The sequence below is a fragment of the Gopherus flavomarginatus genome, chromosome 4 (assembly GCF_025201925.1).
Source record: "Gopherus flavomarginatus isolate rGopFla2 chromosome 4, rGopFla2.mat.asm, whole genome shotgun sequence".
NCBI classification, from domain to species: domain Eukaryota; kingdom Metazoa; phylum Chordata; order Testudines; family Testudinidae; genus Gopherus; species Gopherus flavomarginatus.
The window spans coordinates 117,390,580-117,407,064 of NC_066620.1; the positions used below are offsets into that span (position 1 = coordinate 117,390,580).

General features: G+C 41.8%; 1 protein-coding gene across 6 annotated transcripts in view; it reads right to left on the reverse strand.

Annotated features, from left to right (window-relative positions):
• The window catches only part of L3MBTL3 (L3MBTL histone methyl-lysine binding protein 3), a 164,441-nt gene that overhangs the window by 60,963 nt on the left and 86,993 nt on the right, over positions 1-16,485 (reverse strand). For all 6 annotated transcript variants that reach the window (XR_007773887.1, XM_050949544.1, XM_050949542.1 and 3 more), the window contains 4 exons: positions 13,613-13,689; positions 7,339-7,424; positions 4,610-4,720; positions 2,837-2,951 (listed from right to left, as the gene is read on the reverse strand). Coding sequence is in view for 5 of the 6 variants with exons in the window: in XM_050949544.1 (XP_050805501.1) it covers positions 2,837-2,951; positions 4,610-4,720; positions 7,339-7,424; positions 13,613-13,689 (389 nt within the window). In the remaining variant the exon portion in view is untranslated. The remainder of the gene's footprint in view (positions 1-2,836; positions 2,952-4,609; positions 4,721-7,338; positions 7,425-13,612; positions 13,690-16,485) is intronic.

A 16,485-nucleotide genomic window follows, 5' to 3' on the forward strand; every position in this document is an offset into this window, starting at 1 on the left:
GCACACTTGTGCCCTATACCAAGGCTACATGAGCTACAGGGCTGCATGAGTGAATCGCCCTCAATTCCTTCTCTACCACATTGCTTCTACCAGCAGCAGCACAGAAGTAAGGATGGCAATACTGCAACCCCCTAACAATAGCCTTGCAACCCTCCCCCATGATCCCCTTTTGGGTCAGGACCCCAATGGTTACATAACCGTGAAATTTCAGATTTAAATATTGGAAACTGTGAAATTTTAGATTTTTTACAGGAATTTGGTAGGGCCTACCAATAATTAATTTTGCAATTCCTTGACGACCTTGAGTCCGACACACACTTATTCAGGTCTTCGAGCTGCTTAAAGTCATCAGCCAAAGATAATGGAGGAGACATCACTGTTTCATCAGGCGATGATGAGGAGATAGTGGATTGAAGAGTAGCCTCCTCATCCTCCCTAGCCTCTTATTCCTCAAACCTCTCCTTCTGCTGGGGAATGGTCTGAGGTGGCAGAAACTGAACGTCCCATTCATCCCAGTGGGCTAGGCCCAGAGCCCTAGAAAACTGCTGACAGTAAGCAGCACAGGGTCCCAGTGTGATCATTGGGGGTGTTCATACAGCAGAGGTGGTGGCATCCAGGATTGATCCTTCCAGTTGTGATGACTTCCACTGGACTCTTCCTTGTGCCTATGACCCACGTAGAAAGGGTTCCTTTAAGGATGGGGTGGGGGAACTCTGTGCAGAGACTGACGAGACTGAATGGACTGAGTGAAAGTCCCATTTGTTGTCATCCTCAGAGCAGTGGAGGAGCCCCAACTGAAGATGGTGGTGAACTGGGTGATGACGACGATAAATGGGAGTCTGGGGATCAAACTAGTCTTGGTATGCGGGTTCCTTGGTGCCCATGATCTGTGAGGACTGCGGTTCCTTTGCTAAAGCTAAGTCCTTCAAGAATCAAAATTCCTGAGGCATCGAATCGGGCACCAGTACCGACGCGATGGTCTCTCTGGAAGCCAACAGTACCAATGGTTTAGAACCCTCCATGGGAGAGACGAGGGGAAGAGATGCATCTTATTTGGCAGAATGTTTCTCCTTGTCATCCTAAGTCAGTACTGAGACTTGCTCAGAGTCATATTTGCTCTTGCAGGAGCTTCTTGGTTTTCCAGCTCTAGCAATACCAGAGGAACCTGCAGCTTCCATCGTACCAGGTCTAAAAGTTGACAATTCCAAGACTGCTGACTTAGAAGACTGAGGTCTCTTGCAGCAGACTCCTTATGGGGCGAGTCACAGCCCCTCTTCTTGGGGCCTCAGAAGGTCTCTGAGGCCTCTCCCTTCTTGGGGAAGTAATGAGCCAAGGTCATAAGTGGTACTAGACCTTCCCAGAGACCGGTGTATGGGGTAGGAGGGTCCCCTGATCTGGTTCCAATGTGGGGCGAAGGGAGCGCTCCATCTTCTGAAGCCTCAGTTTGATCTCCTGGTTCTTGCTGGCCCTAGATTTCTGGGATAAGCAGAAGTGACACTTCTGCAGAATGTGTGATTCTCCACAGCAGCGGATGCAGTCAGAGTGGTCATCAATCCAAGCCTCCCAGCAAGTGAGGCAATGTTTGAAGCCTGGGGAGCTGGACATACCCTCCTAAGGAGGCAAGTCTCCTTGACAGGAGAAGAAAGGAAAAGAGGCACTCCTCTCACTGAAACTGAAATCTAACTAAGCAACAACTAAAAACTACTACTAAGATTAAAAAAGGATGCTAATAAGACAAGGCATACTGGAAGCGGACAAGTATCTGAGAGCTTCATAAACATTAATGGATATATTTTCACAAAATCCCTGTGAAATGAGGGAGTATTATCATACAGAGAGGGAGCTGAAGGGAAGAGAAATTAGATTAAAAGTATCCACTAATTCTGGGTGCCCAGTCTGAGACATCTAGGATCTGATTTTTCTGCTTACTTAGCATTCTATATGATTGATTTCAATAGCAGCTAAGAGCGCTCAGCACTTCTGCAAATCAGACCCCAGAGTCTCAAGTCAGTCATCCAAAAATGAGGAACATACACGTTAGCAGCTTGGATTAAGTGACTTGACTAGCATCACATAGAAAATCTGTGGCAGAGACAGGGATCGAATCCAATTCTCCAGGATAGCATTGAACTGACTAACCCATGAAACTGGCCTCTTTCCTCCTGGCAATCCTATGCCTCCTTCATTAGACACCTTCAGACTTCCACAACAAGTGAAAAAAGGTCCTATACAGCCTCCTTCACTATACAACCTTGATTCATCCTCAGAGCACACCCATTTTGTGCAGGAGCTCACAGACTATGTCTGCTCTATGTCTCTGGTGGAACCCCCTTCAAACTGGCAGCTTAAAGCCCCCTTTGCAGGCCTGGAGCACGAAAGGGACTGAGCCTACTTTGAGCATCTGGCACCAGATTTTAATCAAGTGCCTTTTCAAAAAGTCTGCACTGTGTTGTGCCTGGAAAACAAGTTAATATTCCAATATGTGGAAAGAGGATGCAGGAGCAAAATCTTGGCACAGCTAAAGTCAATGAGAGTTTTGCCACTGATTTCAGTAAGGTCAGGAATTCCCCACAGGTTTTTATAATTCCTCTATCATAGGAGCGTAATTCTAATGCATAATTGTTAAATTTCATTTGCAAGATCAGTAAGTCAAAAAGCAATTAATTATGCCAAATCTCAAATTATGTGTTTTGTTATAAACGTCACATCTACTTATTTTATATTGTATACACAAACTGCTGCTTTCCTATGAACTGTGTCAGAGGAAGCACTACACAAAATTACTCATGCCCCTTATCATAATTTTAAAATTATACCAGCTTATGATTTCTCTTACTTAGAGGAGGCTGAAGTGGGTGTCCAGTTTTTGCACACCAGCCTGCAGGATGGATATCGGGGCTATCTGCATCAGTCCAATAATCATAAATACTATCCCAACCATCAAAGTGCACCTACAAGGAAAACAAAAACCATCAGAAAAATTCTCTATAAAGTCTTTTTTCCTCAATAATCTTTCAAAATGTTAGGCTTTACAATATCAGCTTTTTTAGAGAAATAACATAACATGAGACAACTGTAGAAATTATACAGCAGTATAAACTAGATTTTGGGCATTATTCTGTTTCCACTGAAGGGAAAGGAAGTTTGTTGTCTACTTCAGTGGCAGTAGAATGGGTCTCTGTGTGTGTTACATTGTCAGGCTCAAAACATACCAGTACATTTAGACAGTTACAATGTTTATGCATATACATTAACACTTTAAATGAAGGGCCAAATTCTGTCTTCTCTTTCTCTCAAAGAGCTCTAAACATTTAGAACAATCAAATTCCTATTTTAACCAGGAGTTAAAATAATACATAGGCTTTGTAAAGAGCCTCTGCACCTGGATGAATTTCACCACCCCTAAAAACAAAGGGATCTACAGCTATTGTAAAATTTGACTATTCAGGGTAAGGAATTAAATCAGATGAGAGACCGAACTGAATGATTCTGTAGAAGAAAATCACTGATTTTCTCCAGGTTGGGACCAAAGATCTGCAACCTTAACTTACTTAAATTAGTGTACTAATGAAGATCTCAGATCTTTATTTCTTAAGATCTTATTTATAAAATGTACATATAAGACTATTTCAATATATAATATAAAGTTAATTAAACTGCAAGGATCACAAACACTGACATTTTAATACATTAGACTGCAGAGTTTTTTTTGACAGGATCAAACTAATGTGTAGTTTATGCAGAAAACGTGTAGGTGTGCAGACATTACTTTTGATGACTTCACATCCTTTATTAATTTGGATTCAAAATGAAATGTCAATTGCATTTGCTGCTTGAAATACCATGTATGCATAATACCTCTCTGCACACTGCAGAAAGAAATATCCTTCATATTCATTTAGCTAGCATTTCAGAAAATGCCAGTATTTTAACAGTTAAAAGACTCAATAAGTAAAATGATTTATAAATCAAAGCAGAAAATAACCCAGACATGCAAGTCGTCTGAAAAAAACTGCAAATACTTTAGCAAACGTCATCTGAAATTAATCCAATCAAAAGTCCAGAATTAATATAAATTTCTACATCGCAGAAGCTCCTGACAGGGAGCAAGGAAATCTTTATTTATTTATTCATTTATTCTTTTTAGATTTGCCCTGTCTCATTTGGGCTTTTGCACGATGGAAGTTACAAAGAAAGATTTTATTAATCTATCCCAAATATTTTATGAGCCCTAATAAAAAATCACAGCAATCTTTTGATATTGGGCATTATTAAGTCATCAACATTCTTTTATAAAACAACTTTTATCTCAACTATTCCCAATGCAATTTCCCAACACCCTCATCCTTTATTCCTTAGCTTCTATTTCAATACATCACTAACTAAAAAAATAATAGAGATACCTCTTCCAAAGAAATTACTTGTGTATTAATCAGTGAGGAGAATGAGAGTCAGTTTAGCAGTGCATCGATATGACTAATAACTTCCTGTGCAAACTAGCAAGGTTCTTAATTTTGGAACTGCAGTATTTATTTTACAAAACAACAGTCAACATGCTCCAAGCAGGACCTCCAGTTTAGAGAATGAGAGGAGAGAGAGAGACACTTACTTTTATCCTGTGGTCATCAATATCTACAACAGTTGTTACTCTGATAAGTACTGGATTCCTCTTGTCAACTACCTCAAGTTTCATATTTTTCTGAAATCCATGAGATGGTTTCTATAATGAGAGATGATGAGTATTTCAATGAAATGTAAAAAAACTGTTATAAAATATAAGAGCAATCATTCCCCTCCAAAATAAACCAAACCAACACATAAAAACTGTTGTCCTAAAATAACTTAGACTAGAAAAATAATTTATTTTTCTAGGATTTTAGTCTCATCACTTCAGCCCTCTAGGTAAATAAAATCATCATTAATGCTGTAAGTTTCCCCTAAGCACTCTACAAATGTTTTAAGAACATTTCCACCTCTATGCAACAGCATATTGCACAATAATTCTACATATTGTATCTCCTTACACTCATACACTTTCATTCTAGATCAAATGGTACTTTAAATTATGATTACATTTACAAGTTTGCCACAGAGGTCACAGTGTGACCCAAGGCCCCTGGAGGCCAACTAACGGATAGCACAGGGATGCTACGAGTTACTGGAATCCCCTAGGTCTGGTATTTACTTCACCAAAGAGTGTCACAAAGTCTCTACTGAAAGCCTGCATCACGATGGTCAAATCATCTTTGAAAAATGTATATATAGGTAGCATGTAAGGAGACACGTTCATATATTAGAAATTATGTTCTTAAAGTTATGAAGTTAAAGGCGGCTTCCACCAGACACGTGGTGGGAGACATGTATCTCCCTGCCATTGCATAACTTACAATGCAAGTCTATCTGCACACTGAGTCAAATGCTAACAAAGTGTTTGTGGGGACATTAGGAGAAGAAAATTAACAGGAAGAGGTGAATGGTGGTGTGGCAGGGGAGCCCCAGTTTACAAGAGAAGAAGAAAGGTCAGGTCAAATACATCTAGAGATACAGGGAGATGCTCTGGCATTCTTGGTCTTATGAAAGCCATCCTGGTTGAAAAATGCCGTGAGGACAACTTTGGGTAACCAGTTCCTTATTAGACAAGAGGGCATTTTGTTAGGTAAGTTTAGGCTCTAGACTGCGTGTTATGGTTTTATTTTATATGTAATACTTTGTTTACATTAATCTTACTTGCTCTTTCTCAAATCTCTATTCTTTGATAAATAAACTTAAGCTTGTTTTCACTATAAACATATCTAAGCACTGCGTTAAGTGGAGTGGCGATCCAGAGGTGAAACTGACAAGTTGATGCATACTATATCATTGGGACTAGCACATCTGTGAATTCTGAGTGTGTCCAATGGAATGGGCTGGACTGCTGGACTCTCCAGGGCAGGCCCGCTGACAGCAATTCTGGGCCCCAGGGTAGAACAGTCAATGGGCACTCTTCAGGCACGGCCAGCGCTTCCACATGCCCGCCCAGCTGCCTTCACCGCCACCGGTACCACCCTGTGCGCGCCCAGGAGTTGGAGGTAGGTGAAAAGGCAGGGGCTCCAGGAGGGTCGGACTGCTGTGAGGGAGTTCTCTCGAGGGCTCTGGAGGGGGAGGGCCTTGGCTCCCCACTTTTGCAGTCTTTTTGGCACCCACGCCTGAGTCCACTCTGGGCATTGTAAGGTGGTGCATATGGTAACAGTGCCACACAGGTTTGGCACATACACCCCTCTATAGATGGAAATGGACGGATGGACGCGTCAAATGTGAGTGGTGCTTTAACCATGCACATTAGGTCACAGCATCCAAACTGGAGAGCCAGGCCAGCCCCATGAGACAGGAGCCACTGCTGCAGGGTGAGTGCAGGATATACTCACTAACCAAATCTCTCCCCTGCTCCATGCTGGGCCTCATCTTTCCACACCCACAGTACATAATCCACTCTTATTCTGCCCCCACCCTGTCGTCATTCCCCCCCCCCCCCAAAAAAAAGAGGCGGCAGGGCAGGAATGGATGAGGAGAGGTGAGGTTAGAAGATGTGTTACTACCTGGAACTTCTCATAGTCACCAGCCCCACAGCCATGAGTTAGGACTCCCCTCCACACAACAAGTGCATGCAACATATCACTTGGCTTGATTATTCTAGATGAAAACTCAGGATTTGGCCATGCTTGTTAAAGTTTTGTAGTGAAAAGTGTTGTAAGCCAGTAACCAAACCCGAGTGAACTACAGCAGATGGCTGGAATTCTGGGCTAGCACCACACTTCTACTTTAGTTTAATGAATTTCTTAGCACCGTGATAATATTAAAAAATGTTGGATTTGAACCTCAGAAGCTCACAAAAACAGACAGAAGGTCAGCCTAGGGAGCCAAGAATTTGATCTCTAATGTTGGCACCAATAATGATACCTTTTGCTTTCTTGAATAAGCCACTTTTCTTTTTGTGCCTGTAAAGTGGGGAAAATAATACTCACTCACTTCTCTCCGAGGTGTGCTGGGAGCAGGGCTTTGGAGCAGAGCCTGGAGCTGGAACGCGGAGCAGCTCCGGAGCAGTGGAGCTGCAGGTTTTTGCCTGGAGCTGGAGCGGAGCCAGAGCACAGCCCCAAAGCCCTGGCTGGGAGGATTCATTAGCTAGCTAAGTATTATTAGTATAAATCAGTCAAAAGTCTCAGGATTTATAGTGATAAAAATTTTCAGATTCTCACAGTAATTTCAAAACTCACATAAAAAATAAAAACCATCTACTGTACATTAGCTATTTAATTAAACAAAAAAAATGGAAGCATGAACACTATGTAAACATTCTCTCACCACTTTAAAAGCCCTTGCAGGTGCAGGTAAAGAACTGGTTTCTTCCAAATATTTTTCCCAAGAAAAATGTTTGGCATGTGGATAATCTAGGAGAAAAAAAATATAAAAGCAAGGTTTAATGATGTCATATAAGTATTATGATTTAACATATATTATAGCACATTAATCTAGAGAATTCATAAGGCAAGTCAATATTTGTTATAATACTGTATTTATTCTTTAGATATATAAAATAACTACAATAAGAAGCACTTATCTGAACATTCTAGATATCTATGACACATACTCCCTATTAATCAAAGAAAGAAATAGAACCCCACAACACACAATACTGAGTAACCAGCAGTACAAAAATAAACTACAACTGCTCTGGATTTGAGAAGATAAGTAACAAAAATTGGAAGTCTATCCACTTCTATGCATTCAAGACAGTGCTTCACCCTTAATCCTGTATTCTACTGGTTTAAGGCTACACCAGTATCTTGTGTTTTATGAAGCCTGCCTAATAACAGGTTGTAATTAACTTATTGACAGATTAGACTTTTACAGTACACATTGAGGTTGTTCTGTAAGTAGCATTGTGCTCTAGAATTTGATGCCTCAAAATGTTGCATGACTTCTCCAGGCTGCTGAGCAGTAGGATATTTCTGAGTTTGGTAAGTAGGTGTAGCTGGCTAATTACAGTTTTCCATGTTGTCAGGCCACAGATGCCTGTGATCTGTGCTTTCATTATCCTGCATGGCAGCAAAGCTTATGCCCTTAACTTCAAATCCTCTATCTTCAACACCAAATGAATGCCGAATTGGCCAATATACCTTTTATTTTACTATTCTCGGTCATACACAGATTTTTTGTTTTTAAACAAGTTACATAAAAGCTTTTGCAATGGTACCATATTAGTGACATTCAAAAAGGGTTTCTAAACAAGGATTTTCTGTTTTCTCACTACAAATCTATGAAATAACAGTGCATGGGGGTGGGAGAATTGGGGAGCACAAACTTGAATTTTCTGAGTAAAAATATGTAAGTCACAAACCATCTTCCCACAGAAAAGCATGGTATTTGTAATGAGGGCCTACATAGTCAGATAGTTGGTGCAGCAGTTTATGTTCTGCAAAAATGACTTCCTTTCACAGAAACTCTCCTACAGGATGCATGAAAAACACACTGGATAGCTCTCACCACAGTTCCCTGACTTCATCTTATTTAAAGAAACATTGCTCTGATTCCTGCAACATTCCCACGCATCAAAAATATAGACCTCCTCCAACTTGTTGATGGCCTCCTAAGTGTGGGCTGTACTTTCCTTCTTGTATATGACATGGAAGTAAATGTACTCCCTGAAATTGCCACACGTCTCTTGGTGCAGTCAAACACTAATGTTATATCTGTGGCTCCTTCCTTTTGTGAACAATATTCAGCAGGCTCCTTCAACTCTGGATTTCTGTTTCTGAACACGCAATGATCCCTGAGTGCTTCTCTTAGATGCCAACCAAAATGACAGGTTGTGAACAGCTGCCTAAGATAAGCCAGGAAATCAAACAGGCTTTCCTATTTTCTTTTGGTTTCTGAAGTGAATCTCAGACCTTTTAGCTAGGAATTTAGTTTGGGGAACTATTACTTTTTAAATAATTCAGCCAAGTCCGCATAGTTCATACCTCTCAGCTCCTAAAAGAAGTAAGTCTTTGAGGACTATAAATGTCTCTTTCCAAACAGAGATGAAGAATGGAAATTTTTATTGAGATTCTTCAACATCATCACCATAGAAATGCTGCTGAGACCTTTGTACATAAAATTCATACATAGCATTAAATCCTACATATTTTTCATCAGAGTGGATTTGTCAATTTTCCCACAAATTATCATTTTCCTCTTTTCTTCTCAGACAGACCTCTTGCCTCACTCCTGACATGGCAATCATCATGTTTCCCCAAATCTTTTATTAGATCAGACTTTAATTGGATCAGAATAAGACCAACAAACAACAACAAATAAACAGAGCTAGCATTCAGAGGTTTCCTTGGTTACAAGTTACATTCAGCTAACTTCATTCTTGGGTTCGGTATCCAAATGAGCTCTAACCAGTGGCAATTATTGCTAAAAGACAAGATCTGTTTTTAAACTCTGGCACACAGAATGTTCCAGACCTTAAAGGGGCAGTAACCACACACAGTCACCATAGTTCTCTACGTTTTACTTTAAAAGACAGAATGACTCTAAATGGCATACGTTCTACAAGAAAGAAATCTCCAAGTTTTTTCCATTGATTCTCTCATGGTTATTTTTATACTGAGTATTCTACAATTAGCTACATAAATTTGGAAGACTAACAGGCATTAGAGACCTGTCTCAAAGGAATTTAACAACTTTGCTAAACAGCACTTCTTTTTACAAGATATAGCTCAAGTTACTTTCTACAGAATAGTCTTCATGATCTCCAGCATGGAGGGGAATCCAGTTAATCCAACACACAATATCCCAGACTAACTTTCTTGTTTTCAGTAAGCACTCCCTCTTTCTCTCTCTCTCCCCCTCTATTGCATGCTCACTCTCACCTTGGTTTCCACCCTGAGAGTCCTTACCACTTTTGTTCCCTTCTTACACAGGGCTATCCACCCATTTATCCACTAAGACCCAGATTTTAAAAGATATTTTGGCATAGCTGCTTTCATCTCGGTTGATATAAGAGCCGGAAATCTCATTTTCCAAAAAGGATGTAGGTACTTGATATATTAATGTTAATGATGCATGCAGAAATTTAGTATCTTTATGTGCTATATTAACGAGACAGTTATCCGTCAAGATATTTGGAGATGGCTGAAAAAGAAAACAGAATAAAACAAATCACTTGGTTCCTTCTCTATTTCTTTTCTCTATGGAGTTCTCTTTTGCTTTGCTTTTATCTATATTTTTTTCCTCCTAATTTCTTTTTGTGTGAAAAGTTGAATTTACTTACAGGTTCTGGAGTCTTGGTGCTGAAAATTGAGAGATATTGCAATGACATGCAATATCTTTGGACACTATACTGTACTGAATGTATACAATGGTTTACGTAGGATTGTATTCTACTCCAAGGGGAAGGATTACCACAGCTCCTAAAGGAACTGAAAACAATAAGTGATTAAGGTTAATCACTGAGACTAAACCATTTAGAGAGTTACCTGCCCCTGAAGTAGTTTGCATACTGGTTCAAGCTGGATTTTCCAGAGACTAGGAGACAAAGAAAGGACTTTTGTTATAAAAGGATTACCTTGAATTTAAACAAGGTCTTCCTGCTGATCCAGCAAACAGACAGGTGTCATAAACAGCTAGTTAAGGGTTAATGTCTCTTCTACCTGTAAAGGGTTACAAGCAGTGAACCTGGAACATCTGACCAGAGGACCAGTCAGAAGACAAGATACTTTCAAATCTCGGGGGAGGGAAGTCTTTGTTTTGTGTTGTTTGTTTGTCTGTTGTTCTCTCTGGGTTCCGAGAGTAACCAGACGTACCAACAGGCTCTCTAATTTTCTGTTCAAATAGTAAGTATAAGTAGAAGGCGGTTTAGTCTTTTTGATTGTTTTCTTTATTTGCAAATGTGTATTTTGCTGGAAGGATTTTAATTTGTATTTGTGCTGGGGGGAAGGCTTCTCTCTAGTGTCTATAAGCTGAAAGACCCTGTAACCTTTACCATCTTAATTACAGAGACAACTTTTACTTTTTTCTTTTTATTAAAAGTTTTTCTTTTTAAGACCTGATTGATTTTTTCCCCTTGTTGAGGCTCAAGGGAATTGGTGGGAGACAGGGAGAGAGAAGGGAGAGGGGAAGGTGGAATCCCTCTGTTTTAGATGCACGGAGCTTGAATCTGTATTACCTCTTGGGGAGGGGGAAAGAGGAGGGGGCAAGGTGCACTCTTCTCTGTTTTTAGATTCAAGGAGTGTGAATAACAGTGATCTTCCAGGGTAACCCAGGGAGGGAAAGCCTGGGAGAGGCAACGGTGGGGGAAAGGGTTTACTTTCCTTGTGTAAGATCCTGGGTCTTGGGGTCCTCTGGGAAGATTTTGGGGGGACCAGAGTGTACCAGGCACTGCAAGTCCTGGTTGGTGGCAGCACTACAAGATCTAAGCTGGTAATTGAGCTTAGAGGAATTCATGCTGGTACCCCATCTTTTGGACGCTAAGGTTCAGAGTGGGGAATTATACCATGACAACAGGACTTTTTGTCCAGGGTGCAATCCATGTGGAAGAGTTGGAAGGATTTTGACCTATTTGAGCCCCATACGACTGATGGGTGACCTATGGTAAGCTTTTAGCATGCATATAGGAACTTTTAATGTTTTTATGTTTTCCTTGTAATGCTTTTACCTTAAGAATAAATGTGCTTGCTTAGAAAGAACAGTGATAATGTCACCGAGTCCTCGGTGGGGTTAGGCATCCCAGTGGTTAGCACATATAGTGCCACCTCCCTGAGGGCAGGTCTTGCAATAAAGATCCTCTTTTAATCAGAGGTGTGGTGAGGTGGGCAGTGAGGGGAGCCGAGGCCCACCCACTCCACCAGGCTTCAACCCAGGACCCTAGGAGGGTCAACAGTGTTTGGCTCTCAAAGGTGCCCTCTGAGTTACACCCCCGGATCACTTCCTATTGTCTGCTGTTCTCTCTCCTCCCTCTCCTATCCCCCCAGCTTCCAGTTGAAATATAAGGTGACAAGCAAAAGAAAAGGCAATCAAACCAGCAGACCCAACTGGGCTCAGCATACAGTCTTAGTCCCTTGTGGCGACTTCTCTGGCACCCTTGTCAGCCTCTCTGTCCTCCTTCCCAGCCTCCCCCTTTCTGAGCTGGATCGCTCCCCTTTCAACCCTTCCTCCAGCTGGAGTGTGCTCTACAGTGCTGGTGCTATCTGGGCCCAGTACTGTCCTTTAACCCCTTCCAGCCAAGAGTGGGATTTGTATACTCCATCACTGGTAACTTGTAACTGCTTGCAACACACTGTTTATAGCCTGTGGAGAGAAAGCAAGCACAGGTGCTGGCCTGTAGGCAGTGTAAGGTGGGGAGCTGTACAGCCCTAATAACTCCTGGTTGAAGGGAGTGGGACAAGGATCTCTATTCAGTGACAGGCAATGGCTGAAAACTTGAGATCTGACAGGAAACTCTGAGAGTGGACCACAAAGAGGGTGGGAGAGAGATGTGAGTGCAGTTACCTGAAACGGTGACAAAAATGTCAACAGCATATATGCTAGGTGTACAGAGTTGTCGCATTAGACAAATACACTTCTATCCCAATATAACACTGTCCTCAAGAGCCAAAAAAATCCTACCACGTTATAGGTGAAATCGCGTTATATCAAACTTGCTTTGATCCACCGGCGTGTGCAGCCCGCCCTACCCCCGAGCGCTGCTTTACCACATTATAGCCAAATTCATGTTATATCGGGGTGGAAGTGTATCTGCGTGTGAACCAAATTTGGAAGTTAGACCCTTCCACATGGGTTGCCCTCCACTGGACAGAAAGTCTGTCTGTTTGCTGGGTCAGAAGGAAGACATTGTATAAATCCAAGCTCATTCTTTTATACCAAAAGCCCTTTCTTTGTCTCTTAGTCTCTGGAAAAGCCAGCTTGAAGCAGTATGCAAAGTGCTAGCAGAGAGGGCAGGGGGAGAAGGAGGAGGAGGAGGTGATGTAACTCTCTAGATAGTTAAGTCTCAGGTGACCCACCTAAATCACTTGCCATTGTTTTTAGTTACTGTAGGAGCTCTGGTAATCCTTCCCCTTGGAGTAGAATACAATCAAACATAAACCATTTTATACATTTAATACAGTATAGTCCCCAAAGATATTACATGTCATTGCAATCACTCTCACAATTTTCAGCACCAAGACTCTGGAACCTGTGAATAAATTCAACCTATCACACAAAAAGAAACAAGGAGAAAAAAATCTAGAGAAAAAACGAAGTAAAAGAGAACGCCAGAGAGAAAAAGTAGTAAAGAGGTAGCCAGGCTATTTGTCTCATTCTGTTTCACTTTTCAACCATTTCCAGGCTTTTTCCTGAGAATATCTTGTATGGATAACTGTCTCATTAATACAGCACAGAAAGATATCAAAGTTGTGCATGCATCGTTAAATTTAATATATCGAGTGCTTGTAAAAAGACCACTTCAGCTCCTTCCAAATACTAATTCTTAATTATAAGTAGTCTTTCAATGGAGCTGTCATAATGTGTGTTATGAGCCTTGGCCAGTGCTGCTGCTAGCTACATTTTCCTTAATTCTTTCAATTGTGTAGTGCTGAAGTGTAGTACAAACCTGGAGGGGTGATAAGAGTTCTTCTATGTTCTTTACACCATCCAATGGGATGAATGTGTGGGCTAGCTGCCTCACACCTGGAGGGAAAAAAATGATTGAAAAATGCATTCATCATTGTTCTCGGGGCATGCAAACACATTTTTTTCCCCTCTAGAAATGCAGAATTATTTAACAAATCCAAAATAAATGATGATGGATTCAACTCAACATATAAATTTTAACTGTAACAAAAACATAACAATATACCTCATTCAATCTTACCCCATAAATGAGCGTAAGATCTTTACAACACTTTTGAAAGGTCAATAACCCAATTATATTGGACCAACAAGGGCAGCAAATTCCAAGGAAAACTCCTCCACTGAGGAACCCCCCTCAACCAGTTCCCACACATTCAAATCTTAAGTTTCTTAGCACAAACATGTCAGCTGATCTCAAACATCCCAGTAATACATTCAGAAAGAATAGGGGTCTTGTGAGTTCACTCTGAGGGGTTCAGAATGTGGGAGGGGGTATGGGCTCTGGGCTCCAGGGTGGGGCCAGAAATTACAGGTTCGGGGTGCAGGAGGGGGCTCTGGGCTGAGGTAGGGAATTGACATGCAGGGGGAAAGTGAATGCTCTGGCTGGGGCTGTGGGCTCTGGGGTGGGGCTGGGGATGAGGGACTTGGGGTGCAGGAGGGGGATCTGGGCTGGGGTCGAAGGGTTTGGAGTGTGGGAGGGGGCTCAGGTCTGGGGTTTGCAGCTGGGAGGGAGTTTGGATGTGGAAGGGGATTCCGACCTGGGGCAGGGGTTGGGGCGCAGGAGAGAGCTTGGAGTGCCCGCTCCAGGCACTGCTGACCTCAGGCAGCTCCCAGGAAGCAGTCAGCATGTCACTCCGGCTCTTAGGCAGAGGAGTGGCCAGGGGCTCTACGTGCTGCTCTCGCCCACTGAAGCCACCCCTACAGCTCCCATTGGCCATGGTTCCTGACCAATGGGAGCTGCAGAGCCGGTGCTGGGGGTGGCGCACGGAGTCCTCCAAGAGCTGGAGGGACAGGCTGACCGCTTCCTGGGAGCTGCGTGGAGCCGGGCACAGAGCCTGACTATCCCAATGGCACTGCAGCCAACCAGACTTTTAGTGGCCTGGTCAGCTGTGCTGACTGGAACCGCCGGGGTCCCTTTTCGACAGGGCATTCCAGTTGAAAACCAGATGCCTGGCAACCCTAGTCTGCCCATGTGGATCATATTGCAAGGCTGGGGTCTATATGATAATATCTATTTTCCTTCACTTGGTCAGGAAGTCTGGAAAGTGCCAGCATCCTAAGGGTTAAAGTTACACACACACACATTATATATATATATAAATGCACAGCAAGTTAAAAAAAATCAGTTTGTTATTCTATAATATCCAAAATTCTTATCTCCTATAGAACACAGAGTGGTTTCACTGTTATTATCATAGGGAGGAGGATTTCTGCACGAGTTGAAGGTATATCAGGATACCAAACCCTGATGTCTAAATATGTCCGATCTCTTACCATATTGCCTAATTACTCATTTCCTCCGCACAGAAACCACTTATTGATTTCAATGGGGAACTGAGCACAGAAACAAACACAGAACTGAACCATTTACTATATTATGCTTGACTTTGAGCTTGTGCTATATAAAGTAAAAGTAAAGAAATATTTTCATATTCAGAATTTAAAGAAAAGACCTTAAAGTACACTGATGTTTTAAAAGTGATTTTACATTACAAATAGATGAAATCCAGTGTAGGTGTATTTAATTGTGTGCATTAAATAATAGAAATGCAAGCAGGGTGTCTCATTACTGTCAACACACAGCAAATACTGTTCCAGACTTCTACTTCTAGATTTCAGACTTAATGCTGAAATACCTTTCTAGTGTAATAATTTTTTTTTTTAAACACAAAATGAAAATGAACAGCTGCACCAGTATTTCTCTGTGCTAAGGTCAAATATATCAAGTCCTAGAGGAAAAAATACTCTCTAGAACCAAAGGCTTTATGACAACAGCAAAGGATGCAATCGATATCAAGTGTATAAACATTTTGTTCTTTACAAAAAATGCACAAATATGTTTTATGTATTTAAGTTTATTATTTATACAGCACTTTATTTATTCCACTTTAAAATTGCCTTTTTTTATTTTGAAAATATGGTACTTTTGTGTCAACACATTTTAGGGTTGTGAAGTGCCCAAAGGTTCACATGCTATCTCTGTTAAGGGTATGGCTACATTTGGAATTTCAAAGCGCTGCCGCGGCAGCGCTTTGAAGTGTGAGTGTAGTCAGAGCGGCAGCGCTGGGAGAGAGCTCTCCCAGCGCTGCAGGTAAACCACATCCCTTACGGGTGTAGCGTGCAGCGCTGGGAGCCGCGCTCCCAGCGCTGCTGCCCTGATTACACTGACGCTTTACAGCGCTGTATCTTGCAGCGCTCAGGGGGGTGTTTTTTCACACCCCAGTTGCAGCGCTGTAAAGTGTGAGTGTGGCCAAGGCCTAAGTTGGTCTTTTAACCTGAGTCAGAAAAGCTCTGCCTGAAGCAGATCAAAGAAAGGCTGAGATATGTCTCTTTCACACGTATCTCTTTCTTATGCCTCTTTCAAATGCATCTCTCTCTTTCACACACACACACACACACACACACACACACACACACACTCTTCCCTTCTCTCTACAGAGACTCAGAGAGGAGAGCAGTAAAGAACAGAAGGACTAACAAGTACACCTCTACCCCGATATAACGTGACCCGATATAACACGAATTCAGATATAGTGCGGTAAAGCAGCGCTCCAGCGGGTGGGGCTGCACACTCCGGCGGATCAAAGCAAGTTCAATATAATGCGGTTTCACCTATAACGCGGTAAGATTTTT